This window comes from Aptenodytes patagonicus, chromosome 11 (genome assembly GCF_965638725.1).
Source record: "Aptenodytes patagonicus chromosome 11, bAptPat1.pri.cur, whole genome shotgun sequence".
In the NCBI taxonomy this organism is placed as follows: domain Eukaryota; kingdom Metazoa; phylum Chordata; class Aves; order Sphenisciformes; family Spheniscidae; genus Aptenodytes; species Aptenodytes patagonicus.
In genome coordinates this window covers 20,314,669-20,340,256 of record NC_134959.1, presented here as the reverse complement: position 1 = coordinate 20,340,256, position 25,588 = coordinate 20,314,669, and the positions used below count along the sequence as shown (strand labels likewise).

The 25,588-nt window shown below is 36.3% G+C and overlaps 1 protein-coding gene across 2 annotated transcripts in view; it reads right to left on the bottom strand.

The window, feature by feature from the left end:
* Positions 1–25,588, bottom strand: part of NFATC3 (nuclear factor of activated T cells 3) — a 78,728-nt gene that overhangs the window by 26,215 nt on the left and 26,925 nt on the right. For both annotated transcript variants that reach the window (XM_076349330.1, XM_076349331.1), the window contains exons 3-8: positions 22,374–22,536; positions 6,252–6,451; positions 4,867–5,039; positions 3,947–4,087; positions 1,410–1,465; positions 642–768 (exon numbers count right to left, since the gene is read on the bottom strand). In XM_076349330.1, coding sequence (XP_076205445.1) covers positions 642–768; positions 1,410–1,465; positions 3,947–4,087; positions 4,867–5,039; positions 6,252–6,451; positions 22,374–22,536 — 860 coding nt within the window. The remainder of the gene's footprint in view (positions 1–641; positions 769–1,409; positions 1,466–3,946; positions 4,088–4,866; positions 5,040–6,251; positions 6,452–22,373; positions 22,537–25,588) is intronic.

Genomic DNA, 25,588 nt, shown 5'->3' with positions numbered 1-25,588 from the left:
TACCTTGCGAATTCTGACTACTCTAAATGGGCATGAATTTCTTAAAGAAAAGAAAGTAAGGGGCAGGCAAAGGAGTAGGCATTGCATATCTAGTAGTAACCACTTCCCCATACCAAATGGAAGGGATTAACATGTTTTAACTACATGTAAAGTTTTTGCTTCTGGCTAAGTTACAAACTATTTTCTCTCAACATGCTGCAGTGTGTCCAGAGGGGGGAAAAGAACTGTATCCAAAACTTGGGTTTTGGGGGTTTTCTTTTTTTTTTTTTTTTTGACATTTGGGGTGTGTGTGTGTGTACGCGCATAAAACCTGTTCGTCTATGATCTCACTATCCTCCAATCATCACGAGGGTTATTTAGAAGAGCAGCTTCTGAGATTCACCATCATTCTCAAAGAAAAGTAGAATGCAAATTATTCTGTAAAAAGTGTAACGAAGAAATACCTGGCTGTAATCATAGCACTGTAGCTTATTACTCTAAATGTCAACTTTTTAATTAGACAAGCTTAAGTAAGTTGTTTCACAAACAATTCAAAGCTAGTTGTATCTACCTGTCAAAGGTACAAGACTGTCTGAATTACTTTCAAATGTCTACTTTAAAAAACAAAGTAAAATGCAACTTTTTTATTTTTTATTTAATACCTGGTGTATAAGTAAAACGTTGAGACTGGCTTTTTTTCCTCTTGCCATTGCAGAGATAAAACTGCACCTGAACTGCAGCTGTAATGGCTTTGTTATGGTATGGAGGAACTTCAAGTATGATGTTTGCCTATATGAAAGTTGAAACAAAAAAGTTTTACATATCAAATGCAAATGAAACTGCTCTTAATTACAGAAAAACTAAAACAGTTAGTGCAAAACTAAAGCAAACTGATATTTTGAAATTGATAAACTTCAAGTTTATGCATATTGCATAGTAAAACAGTACTATAAGCAAACTTTTATTTGGAGAGCTTTTTCTTCTTTTAAACACAAGTGTTCTGAAGGTAATGCTTTTAATCAAATAGACACATCATCTAAAGGATGCCTTGTTTATCTGCCAAAGCATAAAAAACCTCTAGCAGTCAAAGAATTGCATTTTGGATCATTAAGCTTTTAAGAAAAATTTTAATGCACTCGAAATTATTTGTCATCTTAGCAAAATTCTCTTCAGTTTTCTTTTTTTGATTTTCAATTTCTTTTTTCATTGCTTTCACAACAAGCATACCGTTTCCAGTTCCTTCAAAGCACCATCTTAATGGCTATGTTATAGTATTAAGCCAATTTAGAAGTCTCCAGTTGTCTGTCTGAATCAGCCAATGATCTACTTACTTTACTAAACAAAGTCTAAATTTCAGAACAACAATGAAGATGTCTAGTTTCTCATTTTAAAACAGAAAGCTTTCTAAAGTAAGAAAAATTGTTTCTCACCCCTTGACACTTTTCCCTAATTATTTTTCCTTCTACCTCCCACTGAGGTCGTCCATCTGTTGAGAGAAATTTACAAATAATTCAAGCAAAAAGCATTTTCTAAAACACTTAAATACTCAATCTTAAAAATACTTAAATACATAATATTAAACTGCATTTATTTTCAGTCATAAAGAGGCCATTCAACTGACAGAGATATTGTAAACAAAGTGTAAAGTATAGAGATGCTTTAGGAGTTTCAACGCTACAGACGTTGTCTGTAAATTGACTGTTGTGCAGGATTCTGCATTTTAATGGAACCTGCTGATTACACGCAGTTAGATTTAACTCTAAAGGAGCTGTGTACTATAAATGTACAGAGGGATTTCCCCCCCATTTTTCTAAAAACATTTTTGAAAGGTAGTTAAATTACTACTAACACTTGTGATTATTCAAACAAACATGCTGATGACTTAACCTGTAAGTCACCATGCGAGAGATAACACATGCCATATCTCCGTGCACATACCCACAGGTTATACCTTTAAAACAAACACCCTCCCCTGAACCAAAAGACCCCGTAGTTCAAATACCAGGCAGGTTGTCTGTGGTGTGAGGGAAGTAAATCACCTTGGTGAATCTCTCTCTGCTCTGACCTAGCATAACCCGTTACCCTTAATCTAACACTCAGTTCTCTCCGTTATTGGGTTTTGTACAGGTTGTCAGGGAACCTATTGTCTAGCAGCAGTACTTCTTTAAATGGCATTCAAGTTGTGTGTAAAAATACATTATTACATAAAACCCCCACTTACGTTGCATTTGCCAATAAAAAAACCAAACCCAACTCATTTCCTTAAATATTTAAGGAAATAATACAATGTAGAAGAATTGGACTTGGTTGCAAACTTTTATTTTTAACGATTTACTTTTGCTACTCTTTGCCCAGAAGTTCAAATCAGGTATTCAAGTCACAGCAATGATAAATTAAGTTGTTCAAGTTTTATGCTGCCTATATTAAAGGGACAATCAGGGAAGAAAAGGAACTCTCTGTATTAAGACAGCTAGTCCTAAATTTTTCAACTATTTTTCATGCATTGTAGTCTAAGTAAGAAATATTAAGATCAAGATGTATCTATCCAGAAGAGCTACAGAACCAGGAAGGAATGCTGCATAACTGAACATCTTTGAGTAATACATGTATGTATGTATGTACCTGAGAGAGAGAGAGAGAGAGAGAGAGAGAGAGAGAGAGAGAGAGAGAGAGAGAGAGAGAGAGTATGCTCACCTGTGTATAATACAAAACAAAACCAAAGAAAACTTGCAAAACATTCATTGTATCTGGTTGTAGTAGACTAAAATTAGAAAGTATTTGATAGGCTTTTTTTGGTGTTAAATTCTCTAGTTTATGGAGTTGCATCATTATGAAAGTGATAGAAGAGAGGAACAACATGGGTTTAGAAAAAAAAGCAGCTTTCAAACCTGTACTTACATTTAAAGAAAGATGTTTTAGAAATATTCATTCAAAATCTGCAAGTTTCTTGCTTACTTTGAGATTCTATTTCCTATGTATTTAGACTGAAAAATTTAATCTACTACCCTCCCAAAGAATAATTTGTTTCATTTCATGAGATCAGTAGGAAGCAGTTAAATTTTTCTACAGATTTCACGACATGAAGGAAACACTATGTCTTCAGTATACCTTAACTGAAATGCATGCCTGCAATCTGATTTTTAACTCTACTTTGCTAACATACAAGTGTAAGCCTGCTGCAGTTCTCACCCACAACTAAGTGTTGCCTAGAAGACTGAACTTGGATTCTAGAGAATAAGAATCATGCAATACAACTGACTATAACATTTCTGATCTCTTGGCAATTAAACACTTGACTGGCTCGTCAAGCACACAAATGTTTAATATGCATACAAAAGGCCGCTGTTGTTCATACCACTGCTTATTGCCAGGATTTTACCTACATGCATGCACACTTGCCTGTTTACAGATGCAACTTAGGCATAGACACAGCACACCAAATCTGAGCCAGATCTTGAGACTTTTTAAGAAATGCATCCCTTAGAGTAACTTCTACAGAAAATCTTATGCAAATATATGAAAAAAAAAAAAAATCAGTAGTGTTTTCTAAGGTATATTTATTTCATTAGCTTAGGATTAAGTCAATTCCCATGCAGTGATTAAATCAGATGTAACATGACATCAATGCCAAATAGTACATTTCCATTAGTTCCTATTTTCTTTCTTTTTTTTCTTTTTTTCTTTAAATAATAAGAAGGAGAAAATACATGGTATGATCTGTCAACAGTATCTTTCAAATGCACACCATTCAAAGTCAGTTAGCCTGTAATTGTCTTCCTGGATCAGAAGTACTATTTCATTAATAATTGCCAACCAGCATATAGGTCAGTGCCCAAACTGAAGTTTCAGATTACTATTTGTGACTTAACTTTTTTTTTTTTCTTTTTAAAACATCCTTACTTCCTAAAATCAAGCTCAGATAGTGTTTTTGGTTTTGTTTTCAAGAAAAAAGTAAGATAGTATTTACCTTGTCCTTTTTCAAAAAATATAATTTTGGATTCTGGAAGAAAATTGGATCCTGTCACCACCATTTCATGGCCTCCATTTACCGAGCAACTATTGATGCTGTACTTCTCAATCTGAGGAAGCTCTTGAGCAGATCGTTGAGCTTTAAAAAAAATTTAAGGGAAAAATTATTATTCACTATTTTAATCATAATGACATTTCTTTTCTGATCCTAACTTCAAGAATCAGGGGTGAAACTAAAACAACTATCTATTTAAATATATAAATCATATTTGTGTATGATTTATCTTTGTTTTTAAAATTATGTTGAAATTATATAATTACAGAAAAGAAACACCAAGAAGTCACGAATCCCAACAGTCTCTACTGTTACAGCAAATGAAATTTTTAGTTTAGGAATATTGGTTTAAAGATTACTTTAGTATCTTATAGACAAAATAAATTCTAGGAGAAATCTGGATTGTTGTCATGTTTTCATTCCTTAGTGCCAGCACTTAACAAATGAACTCTCCAGAAGTTCAGCTGTTCATTAGATAATACTGTATAAAGACAAGAAATGGTATAGACTCTTGTAAATAAAATGGTATTAGTTCTTCCTGAAATGAGTATTTATTTTCACTGAGATATATCAGCTGCCTCTGCTCATATACAGGAACTACTGAAGCTGCTAGCTGTGTGACTGCAGTATTAGGTTCAAAGCCTAAAACATTGTTTTTCCTCCAAACCTTTAGGCTGCCACTTGGCAAGTACCATCTTTATTTAAAGTTATATTAATTTTTGGTAATTTAGCTCTTCACACACAATGCTTTTTACACACACTTGTTCCATATAATTCTGACAATAAATATTGTCAGAATGACAATACTACTGACACATGCAGAAAACATGAGTATAAATTAGGTATAGTTAAAGCAATCTTACAGCATTCAACAGGTATGGAAGCAGTCTGCAGAGATAAGACTTTTCCACTAGGTTGTGGGATGTGAACACGAAACACAAGTCGCACTCTGGTATTCTTTCTTCCAATATCTGTCTCTCCTTTACGGAGCTCTATATCTGAATTGCGAAGTTTCAAAATACCAGCACAATCGATACTGGAGATAGGTGAGGGGACGGATGGATCAGAAGAGAAATGGAAGAAAATGAATCAAACTATTGCGAAAGTAAGCCTTTCTTTTGTTTAAAGAATGAAGAGCGTTCTACTTTTTCCCCCTGTTACGCTATTTTAAATGTTATTTAAAATGTCTGAGATTAAAAGATCTGTTAGGGTCAAAAATGGCAGCAAGTACTCTGTTGAAACATTTTGTCTTGTAAAAGTCTAGCTGCTGCTTTTTTGAACCTTTAAAAGATTACGTGTTACTGCACATTGTTTAACCTTCAAAGTAAGTTATTTAACATAGTAAACATCATTTACAAGGAGCAAGAGACCGGTATTTAGTTCTGCCTTAGGAAGGACTAGGGAATGACAAAAGTATAGCCATCAAATCCCAGCTACCATTCCACATAGTGATTGATTATTCGTATCGGACACACATACTTTAATCGAGTAACATGTACACATAAACTTGTGAGGAGTGTTATCTTGCACAACATCGTGGGTTCACAGCATTCAATGGAACTAGCATGAAGTCTGCAACTAGGAAAATTTAAGCTGACTTCAGAAGTCTACATAATAAATAAATGTGCTACCTAAACAAATAATTGTGCTTTACTCTGTTCTCTGACCCTCCAGCTAGAACAGAGCAGTTTAATTGTTGCTATAACTAACCATTAAACTATTACTTAGCACTTCCTATCTGGCAAGACCTTTAAAGTCAGAATAACGCAACTGCTACAAATAAAAAAAATAATCAAAACAAGGAAAAGGCCTACCAAGATACCAGAAGTTAAATCACCACATTCAATCAAGAAACAAACAACTCAATTGTACGACTGTATTTTCACAGAAAAAGGTCTTATGTCTTTGTAAAATCAAACAAAAACTCTACCTGCCAGCAACCCGCATGCAATTTTACAAATGTGGAGTCATATATATATGTGTGTGTATGGATTGTATGGGGAAGTATAATCCCAGAAGCACTCATCTATCTCCCCATCAATCTTATGAGTTTCCCTGTCTCTCTACTCCTTTACTTCTGACTACCTAAACACTGGCATGGTTAAAGAGATGGTCTATCTTAATCATGAGCCATATTTGTGGAAAACATGCTAGCCTACAAGATTTTTCTTTCACCTTTGCCCAAATGAGGAAAAAAAAAAAAAAAAGACACATAGCAACTAAACAGCTAATTTCTGCTGTGATGTACCTGGCTGACATATTATTTTCAGGAAGAAGTGGTATTTCCAAAACTTTTGTGCTGGCAATTATTATCTCTTGACTAGCTGTTGCAACTGTTTTTCCAGTGATTCGGTGCACCTGGTAGAACGCATGAGGTCTTAAGTAGCGATCATCTGCTGTTCCGATGAACATTTGGAGGTTTACTGGCTTTTCGCTGTAGCCCAGGAGCTGATGAAAAAGTAGATGTAATTAATATTAAAATGTTAGCTGACTTTTACTGTATTTGTGTGTGCATAAGATAAATACACAACTAGTATGAAGACAGCGTCAGAGTAGTATTTAATTACAAACTTCAGTCCCTTCAGAAATCAGAAAACTGAGTACAGGTATCTGTCCCCCAATACAAGTATCAGCAACAACATTTACCAGAACAAACGGATACCCAAATATCTTTATTACCTTTGAATCTTGCAAAGAGAAAAGCATCATTTTTATCTACAGAATTTCTACATCAAGCTATGCTATGTTATAGGCACGTTTCTGATATTGGTTTTAATCAAAGCCAAATTATCAATTTTACTAAGATACACCTAGTTTCTAGAAATACTAAAAATATTTTAAAGTTTAGTTTTTCTATTATGGAATGCAATAGTGAGTTTTATTAAACTTCAGAGGTTTTGTGAATGCAAGTGTATTATGTTAGGACAAAGACAATTTAATTCATAGCTAGAAAATCAAGTAGGGTTTATTTCTGGCAAAGAAAATGTTTTAAAACCCAAAATTTGATAAATGTTAATTCAGGCATCTTTCCTTTTCTTAAATATAACACTAACCACCAATGCACTCCGTTGTCATAAAACGACCTGTTGCTTGAGCTAACAGTAGTAATTCTAGGTACAAAACACGTTGAAACATGGGGGGGGGGAACAAAAAACCAAACCTCTAAAAGAAAAAGCTAGTTTTATGATAGTACATTGGTAACATATTATCTGGAAGATTTAAGGAAACAAGTTTAACCAACAGTAAGATGCAAGTTTCCTTTAGCCACTGCAATTTTAAATCTGAAGCCTATAAAATATGTCTTATAAATCCATGAAGTTTACTTCACCTTCCTGCAATTGGCAGATTGATGCACACTGCAAGCTACATAATTTCTACAAAGCAATGCAACAAATTTACATTTCATTGACTTCGACATCAACTTATGTTCAAACTGGAGTGAGGGCCAGAGAGTCATTCTTTAAACGTGGTTTTGTCATGTCAATATTTTTGTCTCTAGGGAGAGATATTTGGTCACACAACAATATTATCCAAGCTCTTTACAGAACTAACACTTAAAAACAAACAAAACCATGTCAATTTAACCTGCTTACAAGAGTAATTTAACACCAGTAGTCAGCAGTACAGAAAACCAAAGCACACCCACACCCAGGAATCAGAAGAACCACTGTAGTTTCCTTGTATCTTGATGCACTACTGTTGGCAGTAAGTTTTATGTACACCAAATGAACGCCTGTTTTCTATATTCAAGTTTCGGCTATGACAGCACCTACCATTCTGGTCACTTTTATTAGAGCTTTCTCAATCAAGAACAGAAATTTGGTTTCCAACAGAAGTCTGGACCTTTAAAGAGCCATTCTCAAAGCTTTCAGCCTTACACGAATGCTTTTGTCCAAGATGTAATACTCACTAGATAATCCACCTAGATACAACAGCATGGTCATATTTCCTTTCCATTAATTTTAGTTTGTGTTCTTCCCATTTGCCCGATGAGGTTAAACGTTATTGAGAAGCAGAACAGCCAGACTCTAGACCATCTAAGACAAATAAAACTGAGCTTACTCAAATAAACCCAACACAACCACCGAGGCTTGTTCTTCACCTCTTTGTATCCAGCACACACATGCAATGCAATCTAAAATAATTCCTGAGACATACTGCAGCTAAAAATCTACAGCTGACCTACAGCATATAACTGTTATTGAGCAACAACACACATATCTTGAGCAGCTGACACAAAAGCTCGATAGGTCGAATACATTATTTGTTACAATCACAGCATTATGAGATTGCTCTCAGAAAAAATGCCCCCCCCCCCCCCCCCCTTTTTTTTTTTTTTTAAGTGAATGGAGAGGAAAGAAAGGAAACAGTTCAGAAGTGCTGCTTCTGTTGCTTTTCTGGGCTGGGAGGTCTCTAGACAATTACTGCACTAAGGAGGCTCTGCTACTTTCCATGGTTGTAGACAAAGAATTCCGAATTCTGTTGACCTCAAATTTCCTTGTACCTTTCTTGGGAGGTGTACAACATCTCCCAGCTGTCGTGCCTTTAAGAACTCAGTCCGGTTCAACTTTTACCATAAAATGTAGACTACATTTGTACCACATTGTACATAGACTGCAAATGAGGTTGCGCTAAAGCAGACTGGTTTCTGTTCTTAATCTCAATGAATTCTCATCTGTCTCCCCACCTGATTCCAGCTACCATCGAGAATTCATGCACGCACAGGCAAGCGGAACAAACGGACTTACTTAAAAACATTAAATCAAAGAGTCACATCTGCTCATGGGTTTAACAATCCTTACCCCTTCAGACCCTCATTATAATGATGGAAAAATATCTGTCACAAAAAACTAAGCAATCTTTAAAAGTCATGGCAGCTTTTATCAAATACAATGTCCTGTTCTGTAATTGACATCATAGTTCCAACTAATTTCTGACATGATCTCATTTATTTGCATTTAAATATGTATGTCTATGATTTGCAGGCTTGTGTTCTGTCAAACATGTAAAATATTTTTGTTCTCTCTGGAGCTGTCAGTACCAACAGAGCTAAATCCAGCAAAAAAACACCCAACAAACCAAACCAAAAAAACCCCTCAGCCATTGAGTGGAGACAGTCTAGATTATCAGAGTTGCTGCCCACGTTGAGTAAGTGTGACATTCAAGCATTTACAAGTGTTACAGTGGAGACAAAGAACCTCCTGTGACCATCAGCCTACTGACAGGTTTCTCTCCCTTCATCTGTCAGAAGTCACCCGTAAACTACAGGAACACAACTGGACCACAATAAACATTACTCTTAGTTATTGTCATGTTGACAGTGGAGCATAGGGACTCTTACATCGATTAACTACATAAATGCCTAAGTTCCTTTTTCTACTTGATGCAGGGCTCCAACATCTTTCCAAAAGATGTATTTTTTTTAAATTCCAAATGAGTATTTTCATATTTTCTATGAGTCTGAATTATTTCAGGAGTTTAAAGAAAATTTAAGGACATATATTAGTTTAGCATTTACAGCAGCCATCTTGTCCTGAGTTCTCAACACTGTGACTCTACCATCCATTTTCCTCAGAGTTAAAATTAAATCTTAACACAATGGAATACAGCCTAAATGTGACGTTCGTTAAATGCGTTCACTCTAATACTGGGAATTATATAAATTACCAGCCAGACCTATTCAGAAATTTGATTAACTGCCAAATGGGGTCACTGTGACAAAGCTAATTTCCAATTAAAGCTATCTTCCCCTTCCTTAACAATGGACACGTACACAACAGTTCTAGAGATACTAGTGATAAGAAAGAGAGAAAGAGGGGTGGGGGGGAGGGATACTCGTAAAACTAAGCTGGTCTGTCTACAGTCAGTGGAGAAACTGTCCCCTACAGAAGCCTGCACAGAGCAGGAGCTTAATTTAGTGTAGCAAAATATACCCCATGCCAGCAGTTGCAATGGTATTGCCTATGAGACTCTATGGCCATATATTACATTTTAATTGCTCAAAGCCGCGTCTAACACTAGTTTTGCTTCCATTATTCTTGAGCAAAGTTCACCCTCTATGTTCGCCCAGATAGGCTATTGTGGAAGACACACAGGGCCTGGTTTCTGCAAAGCATGTTGTGGGAGGGGAAGGTGGTGGGAAAGTCTGACAAAAAATGCCCACCCCACCAACAGATTAGTTATATATCAATAGGTTATCAATCAAGTGCATTTTCTGTATGATGCTCTTGTGATACAAGCTTGTGTGCTTATTGACTGTCTCACATCACTACAGTACATTTCTACTTTGGTATAGCTAATTCGAAACTATGTTACTACAGCTTCAGAAGAAGTAATAAACCCCCCCCAACAAGACTCCCCCACAGTAGCACCACCTTTAGTCACTTTCCTTCTGGTTTATATATTAAATTAAATGAAAACAGACAAGAAAGCCAAGGCCCCAAGGAAACTACAAGGGAAAATGTTATCATGCAACAGAACACACTTTTCTAGTAATTTAGAAGAAACCTATGCATGTTATAATACAGAAATGTATAAATAACACATCTTATATCTAAAAATGATCTGTAATAACATCAGGACAAAACCCTGAAAATTTCATACATACTTAAAAGCCATGCTAGTGTAAACCAGTCTCAAAAACAAACAAACAAGCCAACAAGGCCCCCCCCCCCCGGACTATGTCAATCGGATGCTTACACTATAGCTTTGTCTCAAATCAACTGCTGTAAAGGATCTGCAATGAAGTCCTGTTAAAGGTACTGGAATATATATATATATATATGGTATATGGTTAGGCAGAGAAGTAACATAATTGGCAAGGTAGCAGAGACTTCATAAATGTATACTTCGCATTACAGATGATTTATTGCATTTATTCAAGGTTTAAAATAGAAAGAGAATTCAGGTTTTAAAATAAAAAGAGAAGAGCATAAAAGAAAAACAATGTAAAACCATAAATATAACCAATGTGTGAAAGTAAGTGTGGCAATTAAGTAAGCTGGGGGGTGGGGAAGAAAAGAATAACCCTGTCTCTCACATTATAGAGCATAATTCAGGGCCTGATCACAGTAACAGGGGCCACATAAGAAGGAAACGTATCACAGTCTAAAGCAAGCAATGAGCAGGTTGCATAGTGTCCTCGTGTTTCCAACAGCCGTATTTACAGCAAAAAAGATAGTAAGTTTAATAGGCTACGGATGCTAATGAGACAGCCTTATGCGCTAGCTAAAACTTTGAGGCAGTGGGAGAGATTGTCAAAAACAACATCTTGATAAAAAAACCCCAAACAACTGACAAAAAAACCCCAACGTTTATTATACAAATTTGTGCTTTAGAATTAACATTCTCCCCTTAAATCTTGTCTAAGTGAGCTGACAACTCTAGGCATGACTAGAGTTTTTCTGTTTTTCTGCAAGAGTACAATTGAAAATTTACAGTGTCTGTAATCAAAGAGAAGAGTCTGGGGGGGCGAGTGAGCCAAGGGGTAGGTAGAAAGTGATCCGATAGCTTGTGGAGAGGATGCCTGCACATCCCATGTAATTTCTATTACATAATCATTCAAAGCCTCCAGTGAAACCAACATGCCATGCCTAGCGCCACATAATTAAAAGTGGCCCGTGTCATACCATTCCTGAGAACAGAGGACAATGCTGGATTACTCCATTAACTCACCTGAAAGTACTCCTACCTTATTTAACTGCAGGTGCACTCAGCACTTTGCTGAAGAGTATGCAAGTATTCTGAAGTCCATTATATGGATAATCCTGGCGAGAGTAAGCCTTGGATGTCTCTCCCTACACAAAACCTTTACATAGTAAGCAAAGCAGAACTTTCTGCCCACCACACTTGGTCCCCACTGGAGACTGAATTATCACAGAATCTGAACTACCTTCCTTCGCCTAGGAATGGTGTCATCTCTCCCCCAAAAGAAAGATGACATTTGGAGCCTGAATTGCCATTATTGATGCAATACCTGTCCTGTGAATAACGATGGAGACTTACTACCCCAAATCAACTTCAAATCAGGAAAAATGGCATATTTTGGAATTTAAAATGCATTTCTTTTAAATACAGTTTTGTTCTCATTCTAAAAAAATTTTATTGTTCTTTGTTTCATTGACAGTGGGGTGACACTTTCTTATTACCTCATCTGCTTTATGCACAATTCTGTATGTTGGAACAGCCCAAACACTTGAGTCAGTAAAAAAAATTGCTAATTGTTCTTCAACGAAAATACCTACGTAATTAACTTGAAAGAACAGATACTACATTTTAATGAAGCCATGGTATCTGTATCTTTAGTTCACCTTAGTAAAGAATACACAATATATACAAATAAGAACATAGTGTCTCTATACAGACCATAGGTATTTAAATTAACAGCATTTTACAACCTACTGGTAAGTGCTGCAGAAGCACCACGATGAAGATGCATTACAATAAATTACTACAATATCAGCCTCCCAAGATTCAGTCATGGGTCACTTACAGAAAGACAGTAACTTAAACTACTGGTTGAGCACTAGGTATATTTTCAAGTATACCTTCCAGCATTCACTCTATTAATGTGCAATCCTAGAGCTGCACACCACAAAAAGTTACTAATTTTACTTTAAAAAAAGATATACCACTTTCCCAGGAGTAGCAAACCGTGTACTGTAGACAACTAGTAAGTTACTGCACACTGTCACTACTGACCTCTAGAAACCCTCCTCTGTAATAGAATACTGATACACCACCCACTGCTTTGCCGAGGAAGCTCGGCCAAGTTGTTTTTGTGTTTCTATATCGTTTCCATAGCAAAGGTCAGTGCATGCGTAAGTTAAACTAAAGCTGGAAGGCTAAAGACTGAAGGTCACTACAGGATAAGCCACAAGAGCTTCATGCCAAAGCAGTTCCAGCCGTATTACAATACTGCATACAGTAAACTCATGCATGCATGTCAATACTAGTTCACAATTTTTACCAAGTAACTACAAAGACAGTAAATTAAATGAGAGAATTTTAATTTTTGGATCATCAAGAAGTTGTATTTCATATTACAAAAACATTCATACATTCTTAATGCACATATGGAAAATCTTTAAAAAAAGGTGTAACACTAGAGACTATATAGATTAATTTGATTGCTGAAGACAGCAGTATTTAAACTTGGAATTTTGTGGCAGTGGCAAGAACCTTTTTCTTGCCGAGTAAAGCAAATAGGTCACATTAAATAAGAGGCATCAACCTGGAAAAAAGAAGTTAGCATTTTTCCAGGTTATATGCAGATTGTATTGGGGCCACATCTGGCTCACATGTCATCAATTCCATGCTCTAATCTAAAGGAAAGCTTGCAACACTCGACAAGCTTGTGAGAAGACTTTTTTCAGTCTCTAGTATTTAGAAGTTTTACCTCCCCTCCCCACCTTTTTTTAAATTAAGAAGGTTCTGTCTATGTTTTCCATTTATTGTTGCAGGCCAAGTATTACCAATCTCTGTTCAAATGTAAATGTTATTTATCCACAAGATGTGATTTCTTAAGACCTGTAACAAGACTTGAGAAAAATATCCAACAGAAAATATACACTTCACACTAAACAGGTACTTATCAGACAATGCTAGTATACTTTGAAGTAGTCTGTTTTTCTGAACCAAAACCCCCTTTGTTTATTTACAAAAAACCCAATACCTAACAGTGTCACTGAATCCAGAAGTCATGTCAGGGTTTGACATGCCTACTCTTGCAGACTAAAAACTAAAGGAAAAAAAAAAGAAACTAAAACTTGGGGGGGGGGGGGGGGGTTAGAAAAATAATTTCATTAGCTAAGTTTTATGCTCAGCAATCAAGCAATACTACGATACTAATGACATTCAGACAGTGCCAAAACCCATTTGATTGTATTTTAAAAGCAGTTTTCCTGCAAAACTTTCCAGCATTTATTAGGAAATTGCCATGTTTAACCAAACTTTCACTGGGGTTTAATACTCATTTTTTATCTTTTATGTGCCTTTTTCTTTGCTTGCTAATTGAAGATGAAGATTCTATCAACACTTTAGTGCTCCTTCGCCTTTGCACAATTAATTCACTGCTTATAGCATGACTGGATTGGTAAAGTAGGCTGTTTAAAAAGAAAGCTTTTACATACAAATAGGCCTCCCTAAAAATAGGGCAGTCTTGAAATACAAGACACATCAGGGGCAAAATTTGGGATAACTTCAGTGAAAAAAAAGACTCTATTATAAACAACTCTAGCTTCACCAAATGCACCAGTATCCATATAAAAATCCTCAGTTCAAACATGAAGAACGGGGAAGGAAATACACAGCTGTGTAAAGAACTATAAGCACTTACTAAGCATTTACTTCAGATGGAGATTTCCTAGGCTTTTCAACACCTTGATATGAAAAGCATGTTGTAACTAGTTATTTCCCCCTTGGTAGTCTCAGGGCAGCTGGATGCATTTCAGTGACTTCTGTATTCCTTAGAACACCCCCCCCAAAGGCATAAGGGTGTAAGGTAAGGAGGAGAGAATGAAGGATGAGAAATGAAGGAGGAGGACAAATAAAAAAGGAGAATGAAGGCCCCATTACATGGAGGTGAAAGGAAAGACAAAGCTGTTCTCTTGAATTAGGTATTTTTACTTTTACTTTGGAAGACTGTCTGAGTAAAGATATGGTATAATTCACCATGAAACCTAAACAATCCTAAAGGAAAAGAACTTTTACTGATTAAATTTTAGTCCACTTCTAAAGTAAATTTTTTTTTTTTTTTTTTTTAAATTTCATTTAAAGAAAAAAGGCAAACCGCGCCTTTGAAACGTTTTGCCCTCTGAGACAACGGAATCTTTTGGACAACAATATCAAAGAGGCACCGGTGCATGGCTTTGAAGAACCAAACTTTTTTCTTCAGACATTTCTCCACAAGAATTTCACTTCCAAGTGCTGTGCAGCTACTTTCCTAAAGAACTGTGAAGACTGCTGGTTTAAAAGCTGAAGGGCTACTCTGCCAAGCTGAACAGCACACCTATTAATAATGACCTGGGAATAAAAGCAAGGGATGACAAAGATCCAAAGGCATGAAGATGAACATAATTTGAAACAAAAGACACACAATGACTAACACCAGTGGTACAATTCATCATGAATTTATCAACAGTTGCATTTTGAAAACCTTGAAACAAACCATATAAATAAAACCAAGAAATTAGAGTTCAGGGAAGTTACTGAAAGTCAGACTGACCACAGTCATCCCTTGTGGCCTTGCAGAGGTGCAGTGAGTGCTGACCTATAATCTTCAATGGACTGTTTAAAAGAAACTGGAGAAATTCATGGAAGAAAACTCTATTCAGATCTATTAGGCAATACCCCAACCTGGGGTATTTCCCAAAATGGGAATTTTTTTTTTTTTATTTCATTCTGATTCTGCAAAGTTTATAACGTTACAAAAAGTTAAATTTCTGATTTTAAAATGAAATGTTAAACCAAAACAACATCTACTTCCCCTTCCTGAAGTGCAGTACTATTTTCTATCACTTGATTATTTGATGTACCTTTCTATCAACTGAGAAGGAAAAGCATGCACATCAAAAAAGCATCCTCTTTCCTCTTTTACTAAATAAACTTATCGAGTAGACTGACTTGAAGACTTTAAAATAGTACAGAACTTTGCAATTCTGAAAAAAAATAGTGAGACATAAAAGGAACAAACTTTAATAAACTATTAGATAGTGGCACAAGTCCAATTTTAAAAACATTGTAAAGGTCATCACAAAGACAAACGGGTCCTGCAAAGGACTAAAGCAAATAAGTAGTTGCAAATATCAGTGCATTGTTGGTCATGATACCATATGTTCACACAACGTACAGAACATCCTTCAGGGTTTAAAAACTTGGATTTCTATTTCTGAAATCTCGCACTCTTACACACTCACTGCTTGCAGACAGGATTGAAAGTGTTATAAATACTAATTTCAGGCATATTTTGAAGAATGTTTTAGCTCGGAGTCCTGTCCCATTCTACGCTACCCAAAAAAGGAGATCAATTCATAGCTAAAATAGTGTTAGACTGATAGTACAACTTCACACAGTGCAGAATTGCCAGTCACATCTAACTAGCCATCACGATACACTATCCATTTGCAGTTTGCTCTACACTCCTGAAAAAAAATGTGCTATTCCTGAAATACCAACTCCCAATGCCAAATTATGCTATGGACAGTTTTTGGACAAGCTTTTCCAGGACAGAAATAGGTTATTCCCACATAACCTATAGAAAAAAAACATAAATTGGTTTTACTTTGGAAAAAAATTACTACCTTTCCACATTCTAGTAACATACGATACAAAAAGCAGACGACTGTGTCGTCCAGTGTGCCATTTTAAATGTTCTTCACATTATTTACTGCATTTTCTAGATTGAGTATTCAAACGTATAGTAGTTGCATCAATATGGCTTTAACTACCTATTTTGAGGATTCTGGAGCGGAAGATGCCTATATAGTCATCAAACTGTTCTTAAAAGATATGTATTTTCAGAATCCCATCCAAAGGTCACTGTTTTTCCCAATACAGCCCACTACACGGTTCACACTGGCTGAGACTTACCTTCTGCCTTCTAGATTTATTGTTGTTATCACCAAACAACAGTAGGTAATTAGAGCTGAGATACAGCCTGCCTTCTAGTGATGTACGAAACAGGGAAGAATTCAAGACAAAAATAGAAATTGAAAAGTGAAAGACAGGAAGAATGGGAAGGGTCATGAAACACAGAAAAAGCGTGCTGTTTATGGGGCTTAGAGAACAGGGAGAACTCTGATATACCTGTTATTCAAGTAGTTACATGAATTGGCCACACAGAACACCCGCAAAAAGGTGACAGCCACAGAATTACAAGCCAGGAAACATACACTCATTTAGACAATCCTTCATTCATTTATTTTTATTGGATCATCTCTGACATTGCTCGGTTAGATCCTCTCTTGTAGGTTACAGTTTCTTCTACCAGAACTCAGGCAGAGTTTGACAGGCTTTTTGAGGACACATTACTGTTTCAGAATTTTCAAAGTAGTTCAAAATTAATTTACTTTTTCTTCCATTGCAGCTCTTCAGTCATGACTTCAAGCTCTGTAATCACTTTAAACAGAGCTGACATTCAGTCCCTCTTTCACAGGTCTCCATTAAATCTCACACAGGAGGTTACTGTTTGCTTGTCAGTGACTAGAAGTGTATAACCATTTAAGTAAACTAGTTTTTATTTAAAATTTCTTTAATTTTTGATCTTACACCTTTCTTCAGCTGTAATACTGCCGAGTTGTCCACATGGATTACACGATGCTTCCCCTCCTCTGTTACTGCAGAATCAACTACAGTAAGAATTTCGCTTACGGCAGAGGAATAAATGAATGATTCTATCCTTAAACCCTTCGTACTATGGCAAAAAGACACTTCTGGTACAGACAAATTCTTAATAGCTACCACTGCCCCAAATTTGTCTTGCATGCATGGGACACAAATGGATTCTATACAGTGTTTGTTGCAGATACATCATCCATTTTAGAATAAATTACCCTTATCATAGTTCACATCTAGAACCGATTCCCACTGTGGTAAATGGCCACAGGACAGATACTCGTTCTTGCATACAGAACGGTGCTAACAAGTAGCTGCTAGCTCAACAGTCCCTCAGTACATCACGTTGTACGGTTATCAAGAAGAGTATCATGTAGATCACCTTCTTCACTAGTAACAGGACAAAAGATAAAAAGGAAATACTTCTTGTTGAGCACAACACAGCTTATGGAATTTACTACCAAAAGATACCATTAAATTTAAAATACTTAAGAAAACTCAGAAAACTGCAGAAGTTGACATGAATAGCAGGAACACAGCATACAAGTTTGTTTGTTTGTTTTAAAAAGAAAAAATTCATTTTAGATCAGAAAGCTAAAACACAAAAATAAAAAAAAGTCACAGAGATCCTTATCATGTGCCCACCTGCTCTAAAATGCTTATATGTTTTTGATCATAAGCATTATCCAAGTGAAGTCTCATGAAGAACCCTAGCCATTTTAGATAACAGTAAAATCTCATTCTAGCAAATTGTAAGTGTAAACATTATTTTTATTATGTACAATTTGATCTATGGGGAGGGTGGGAAATTCAAGCAATGATGATCATTCATTTAGTGTCAGATGAAATGTGGCAGCTATTTGTTTAAAAGTCTTCATAGATGGGTAAAGTACATACTCTAACCTACTGAGTTAGAACGGTAAAGGTAGACAGTGCTCAGAGGCTTTCTACGTCTTCTGACAATGCAATACAAAATTTCCACGTAATTTGGATGATGAAAGTTCAACATGCCACCTTTCTTCTTGCTAGCCGTTCTGCCAAGTTATTGATTCCTTCCCTGTGAAAATTGTCAGCGTTATCTTGCAGATTCTCTACCAAGGTAAAATAAATTGTTCCAGATGACATGAATTAGCTGGAACATACTCCCGAGAAAGCAGAGATTAAAATGACAGGTATTTTCTATTTAGAATGTTTTGCATTAAAAAAAAAAAGCTGAAAACAAGAGAATTTCATTACAGAATTTGCTTCCTTAAAGTCAATGGACTTACAAAGCAAAGCATGATGCTTTACTCATTTCATTTCCTCACATTTGGAAATAAGCTGATTAAACGTACTCACAACAGATGATGCCAAATTTGTCAGAAGCTTAGTCTCCTAGCAACAGGTATGGTACAGTATTAGCAATAGATTAATGACATGCACCAATAGATTAATGGCTTGAAGCTATGTACTATCCTAAAATCTTTATTTTAAATAATACTTCAACTGCACATGCAGAACTACAGAGGTTTCACAGTTCGGAAATTAAATAGCTTTCTATAAAATAATGTTCAAGAGCAAAACAAATTGTGTAGCAAGCAAAAGCACACAGGCCTTCAGGCACCCAAAGATATGGCAGTTGGGCTTGATGATCGTTGTAGGTCCCTTCCAACTGAAATATTCTATTCTATTCACCCGTATCCTTTCTTGTCTCTGACACGGGTTAACATGCAGTTATTTCACACAAGAAAATGCCGAGTACTTTAGTGCAATGATCACACACATGGAAGTGACTGATGTAAAGCTAAGAGCACCAAAAAGAAAAGTTAAGTCAGAAACAAACAGTAATGCATATCGTGAACTGGATTTGCATAATAAGCTTCCAGAAATGCTGGAAAAGATTTCACTTTTGTATTTAAATAAAGTAATTTTCATCTGCTCACAGCTACTTCACAGCCTTTCACCAAACTTGGCCCTTAGCATACTGTTTTTCCCAGCAGTGAGTAAAAAGTTAATACAAATCAATGTTTTGTTTCATAACAACTTCCTCTCTCCCATCAAGCACAACAATTAATTTCTAATCCAGCTGGAAGAGACCAAATTGCAAAACAGAATATTGATTTGCATTTGCATTCATTTTAATTTAGAGAGGAATAGCACAATCCATGTGTTTAAGCATGAGACTGTCAGACACATAAATACTACTCCCATTTTTAAAACAGCATTCTTGTCATAACAAGGTATTTCACAATTCTAGTGCAAATAAATAGCTTTTAAAATCATTGATGTAAGTCACATAGATTACAGATCTGTTTTTTCTAACTTGCAGCTAGTACTAACTACTGTTAGTACTGCAGCTTAGAAGGATCTAGTTCTGTAAGCAAAAGAAAACCTACATATATTTGTCAAATCTTATAAACATCAACAAAACAGGTTCCTTTAATGCAAATATTAGTGCAAGACACAAGCACCCAGGGGCAAAAAAAAAAAAAAAAAAAAAAAAAAATTTGAATGCAGTTTGCAAAAGCTCAGCAGAGACTTATTTTGTCAGCTAAAATCTCTCAAGTTTCTGTCCTCATTAACAATATGTTAAATTCCAGTGCCAGCACCTTGGCACGTGAAAGTTGTGTTTACTTGTTCTCCATCGACTAAAGCAACACAATACTCCACATGAAGAAATGTGCCCGGCTGACTTTCAGATTCCAGCCTAGTTCAGGCGTCCTCAATTTTCTCTAGTTTGCAGCATGGACTTCCCTGATAAGCACTTGACCCTTTCCCCTACTGTAATAAGAAATCTAGCAGGTCTGACAGTAGGAGAAAATTGGAGCTGGTTAGGCCATGGTATTGTGATGAGAAGGAGAACATTGAGCAGCTTTGTAGGGAACATGAAAGTTGGAAGAACAACTCAGATTAAGAATGGAATTGGAAGGATAAGGAAAGACATTCAAGAAAGATGACAGAATGCAGATGACCAGCCCTTTTTTGGAGGAAGAGAGAGGAAAGATACAAAGTCTTAAGAGGAAAAAAGGAGGAATGAAAGAGTTCAAGGTAAGCCATCAGAGAAGAAACAAGAGTTTGATAAATAGTCCAAAGAATATGACTAGGAGTCAGGTTGAAAGAAGAAATTCCTCAGATGAAGAGCTTGGAGGGAGGAGATTGCTTAGGCAAGGAAAAAGGAGCAGATAGTCCAAGACATTTAAATTCTGCTGCTACATCTTTATTTACATAGGTATAACATTAAAGCTGTTCCAAAACTGACGTAATTACAAAGCATGACAGAATTCGCTTGCTAGAGAGGAGGAATAAACTATAAGGAGAAAAAGCAACAACATGTTTGTACTACAGTGTGAGTAGGAGAAAGAGAATGGGGACTGATTATGCGAATCCTACTAGCACTTTGCATCTGGTCTCAAATAGTAATGAGTTACTTCCAACTATTGGAATAGGATAAATATATCAAATACATTTTTAATGTATAGACTGCTATAGTGAAAGACTGAGGACTGAAACCCTGACTGGCATTTTGCTGGAAAAGAACAGGAAATATCCTGGATTTGGGGGAAAAGACAAACCCTGCTGTAACCTTAATGTAATCAGATTAATTTTTTTTTCTCCTATTTGCCTTATAAAGATCTTATAATTGTTGTCTGATTTGACTTATAAATGAACAGTTAAATTTTATCTTAACCCGGCTTGGGATTAAGATAAAAACCATTAAGCAAGATTGAGGTGAACAAGTAAAGAGACATTGCTTTCACCCGAGGATGTGGCAAATTGATAAATCAAGGCATCTTAAGAAGTCCCACAGTTCCTCAGCACAATCTTCCCCACAGCCAGTGAATGAGAGGGTGGGTTCCCTTTCAAGCTGCATGAACCATAGATATTAAAGGAGACATCAGTGACTACCCCTAACTAATCCAGAAGTCTTCCCAGCATAGAGTAAGATATTTGCGTACACACCTGTACTCTGAGAGTCACAGAGGAGCACATCACAGCTTGTGCACACAGTTATATCTCCACAATACCAAACCCACACATCTTTCCCTTCAAAGAGAATAGGATGGCAAAGCCTTCTTATGAAAGCCAAGCCTAATTTACCAGGACCTTACATCTAATTTTGACCTCAACAGTAATTGGATGGTGTTTGCAAAATATTTAAATAATACACTTTAAATGCCATTAGCATTTGGAATATTTAGTATTAGCTAAAGAACCCAGCCAAAGCAACTGTTAATGGCAGGTACCAGTTATCAAAACAGTCAGTATATCACCACCCTCTGTTAGCCAGATGAGGGCTGTTGCCTGCACTACTGCATTTTCTTGAAACTGATCAAAACTGTTCTAAGAGACAATAAAGCTTGCATGATTCTGTTAGGACAATGGAAATGATGTCAAAAAAAGAAAGCAAGAAAGAAGTCTTACTTGCCCTTACAGATAACCAGTCCAAATCTAATGAAACTAGGTGATGCCTTACTTTTTAAGGAAATAGCTACCATTAAACTGTGAGTAATAACCTTTGGTTCATGCTGAAGAAAGAGAAGCGTCAAGTTTAATTTACTCCAAACATTTAAGTGAAAGTTACCAGAATTTATGGGTACCATTTCACAAAAATAACCTAATAAAAACATGAAAAAGAGGCATTTATAGTGTTCAGAAGCTGTCTCAACACCAAAAGAAAAATTATTTCCAATTCAAATGAAGCTATATCATATTTCAGTGTATCCGTTATTGTGACTTTTCTTAGCTGCCCCCATGCACACTCCTTCCTCCTTAAAGTTCATGTTGAATACGTTAAGTAATACACTATTGCACTGTGAATCCATTTACAAGCATAAAACTGCATATAGCATAAAATTGTGACATGCACTGTAACTGTAGCAAACTGTAAATTTTTAAACATCTAAAACTAACTTTTGTATCAAACAAGTTACATTTAAGGGAGAAAATCTTACCCAGGAAGGACTGTAAGCTTCACACGAGGTAACGATTCACAGCATTGTAAATACCGATAATTGTAGGTAAAAAATTATCTTCTATTCAAGAAAGCCAGACTTCCTACCTTCACTACAGGGTGTCCTCCAGTAGATGCTTTTACTGCTCCTCTGCTTCCTTCTGTTTCATAGTGAGCTCTGTGATGAGTTTTAGGCTGGACTTCTATCTTCAGTTCACACTGCCCATAGTGACTTGGTAAAGGCCAGTCAAGAGGTGGCAATGAAGATGTGCTGCAATCAAGATGAGCACACTATGGTTAAATGAACTATGCCATTTGGCCACAGTACAAAGAAAGTAACTTCACTGTAAAATACAGACAATGATGTCACTTTCCTAACAAATGATGACCAATTAAGAATAGCTATTAGCCTAAAACTGTTACTTGAAAATTCCAAAATTTTGCTGGTGCATTAAAATCTTCAATTAAGTATTTTTTGGGGGGTTGTTTGAGTGGAATTTCTTCCTTCCAATACCTGATTAAAAGAAAGGTACTGTATAACCCCCTTGCCCCACATTACCAGTGCCATTCTATAATGCCTTTATATTAATTTTTTTATCCTCAAATATATCAGCAAGCAAGTTCAAATATTGTTTAGAGGGAACAGCCTAAGTTCAGCGTGTAAGTCGTTAAGTTTTAACTCTCTGCATTATTATCTTCCAGCTTGTTGTTCTTGTTTTTCTAAGATTGGTAAGCACTGCACTTTGTTAACTATCATTAAAATGAACACTATATGATGATCCAAAATTTTAAAGCTAGTACTCCTATCTAAGCATGAAGACTTACTGCAACAGACAAAGACAACTAAAGTACACGCTTAGCTTATCCACAGATTATATATACCCTTACACACAGTAGAAAAGTCACTCCAGGGAAGAAGAACAAAATGCAGTAATAGAAGCAATATGGAAGAACCTCAAAGGGAAACAAGCCACATGATATCACCAATGTTTTCATACCTACCCTTTTACCTGCATAGATTTATAGACTTATGATTTTAATAAGATGAACAGTCAGATTCAAGTCAGTAATTACCTGCTAGAACAAATTAATTTATGAACATTTAAAAGTGAACGTTTATAGCATTCTGTACCAAACAAGAACATTTACAATAAAAGTAAGCTTCTATTAAAATAGTTTTGGACTACCTTACTCTGACCAACAGGGAAAGAAAATCAGGTTTTAAAGAGATGGACAAATATTGGTTTGTATTGTCATCTGAGAAAGCTCAATTCCATTTCTTTCTGCTTTACAGGAAGTCAGGAAAAACCCCACCACCAATCCAAGGCCATGCAAATCTCCACAAACATGAATAGCCACAGGTCCAAGAAAGATAAGTTATACCTTCTGGAGAATTTAGCTAAGACCTATAAAACACATCCACAGTTGAGAAAGAAGATAATGTTTGGACTGAACAAAAAAGAAAAGAAAGCTCTGTCTTTAGCAAGTATCTGGACGGACTTGGGCTCAGCCTGCAGCACCATACATCTACCTTTTACTACAAAAATCACTGTCACTAAGCATGTAAAGAGGGAGAAGAAACGGCACCACTTGCTGGCCTCCTCCTACAGGAGAACAACCTACAAGCCTGTTGACCTGCTGCTTCATGGAGTACCTCTACCGTGCACTTCAGGAGAGAGCTAACATTATTATATAAGCCTTATCTCCTGAAGCACCTTTCTGAGAGCAATGGGAGGAACAAGTGTATTTCCCTTTCTTCTTACTGAAAGGAAGAAATGTGAGCAATGTATCATCGCCACAAGCATTCGGTGTACAGCAGAGACTCTTCTTCCCCCAGTAAGGAGGTCTGATGACTGGTCCTTCCACAGCAATAGTATTTACTGGGTAGGAGAGGACTGGTGATGTCCGCAATAAAAGAGGAAACTGACAGGAATGCAGTATAAGCCCAATCCTTCCAGATACTTACCACAGGCCAAGATGTACTGCCTAAATGCTACTATTGGCTATCAACTAGACCTTGCCATTCACTTTTATAGCTACTGAAGGAGAAGAGGACTCAAGTCTTCAGTCTGAAAAAGGAAAGAAAACGTCAGGATTAGAAGATACTAAAGAGAGTTTAAAAAGAAATGTAGCATGCGAGAAATTTTTCTTTAGTCTTTCTGGAAACCTCCCCCCCCCCCGTATAACCAAGTATGTCAAAATAGTTGGTATACACAGTGAACAGATACGGTCCCTAAAAGAACTTGGTATAACACACACACCACAGACTATATACCAATTACTGGAAGGAATTACTGAAAGTTTAATAATAAACTCAGTCAAGAAAAAAGTATTTGTTGCTTGTGACCACTCTCCATATAGCCTCTCAGAGAGGTTTACTCCTTCTGCAATTAACTAATAAAAACGTGGCACAAGCTGTATCAGATACTCCCATTATCTCCTGAAAAAATATTTGGAATACTAGAACAAACACGGAGACAGGAAAATAACCAAGTCTCAAGATTTTGTCATTCTTTGAAAACAAATAGAAAATATCAGCATGAGAGAGCAAGCAAGCATGCGCAGATGCCTAAAACATCAAAAAATTGGAAAGCTTTCAACACAGTTTTCCAAATAAATTACATAACCTTTGAGGCTGTGCTGCATCAAACTGATGTTTTCTAGATGTAGCAGGCTAGAGAGTTACAGCTGCTTCCCTTTGGAGTTTGATGTTGGATATCCAAACTTTTGTTTCTCTCCGAATATTTTTCTTGCTGTCTCCGTCACCCTCAACTTCTCAGCAGCAGTGGAATCTTAAAGTCTTAGGGTACACTGTCATGCATCTTTCTGCCCTGCGAGGATATCAGTTTAATCTATTTCTGCTTCCACATCACCCTTTCACTATTTCTGAGACAAATGCTGTAGAGATACACATTAACCTGGATCAGTGATCTAACTTTATTTCATTTTGAAAGGTAAAGTTTTTAATCCTGTTAATTTACCAGAGCCCCAGTTGTCTATACAGCTTCTTCAAACAGAACTAGTGGGAGAGAGGCAGAGTGGGAACTTCCCAGCCAGCACTGTCACCTTCTGAAAGTCACATGAACCCACAAGCTTGGACACTAAATAAATTTTAAAAAAATCAGAATACAGTCTACAAACTCTTGGGTGGTTTTTTTTTTTTTTTTACACCATGTAGAAATAAGTATCAAAACAGAAGAGTCATGTCAGTGTTTGAGGGGCAAGAGGTAACAAGTTTGCATATATTTTGAACACTTTTCAATATGAAGCAATGCTATTTTTGTACCAGATGCTGCATATGGGAAAGTGAGTCTGAAGCTGCT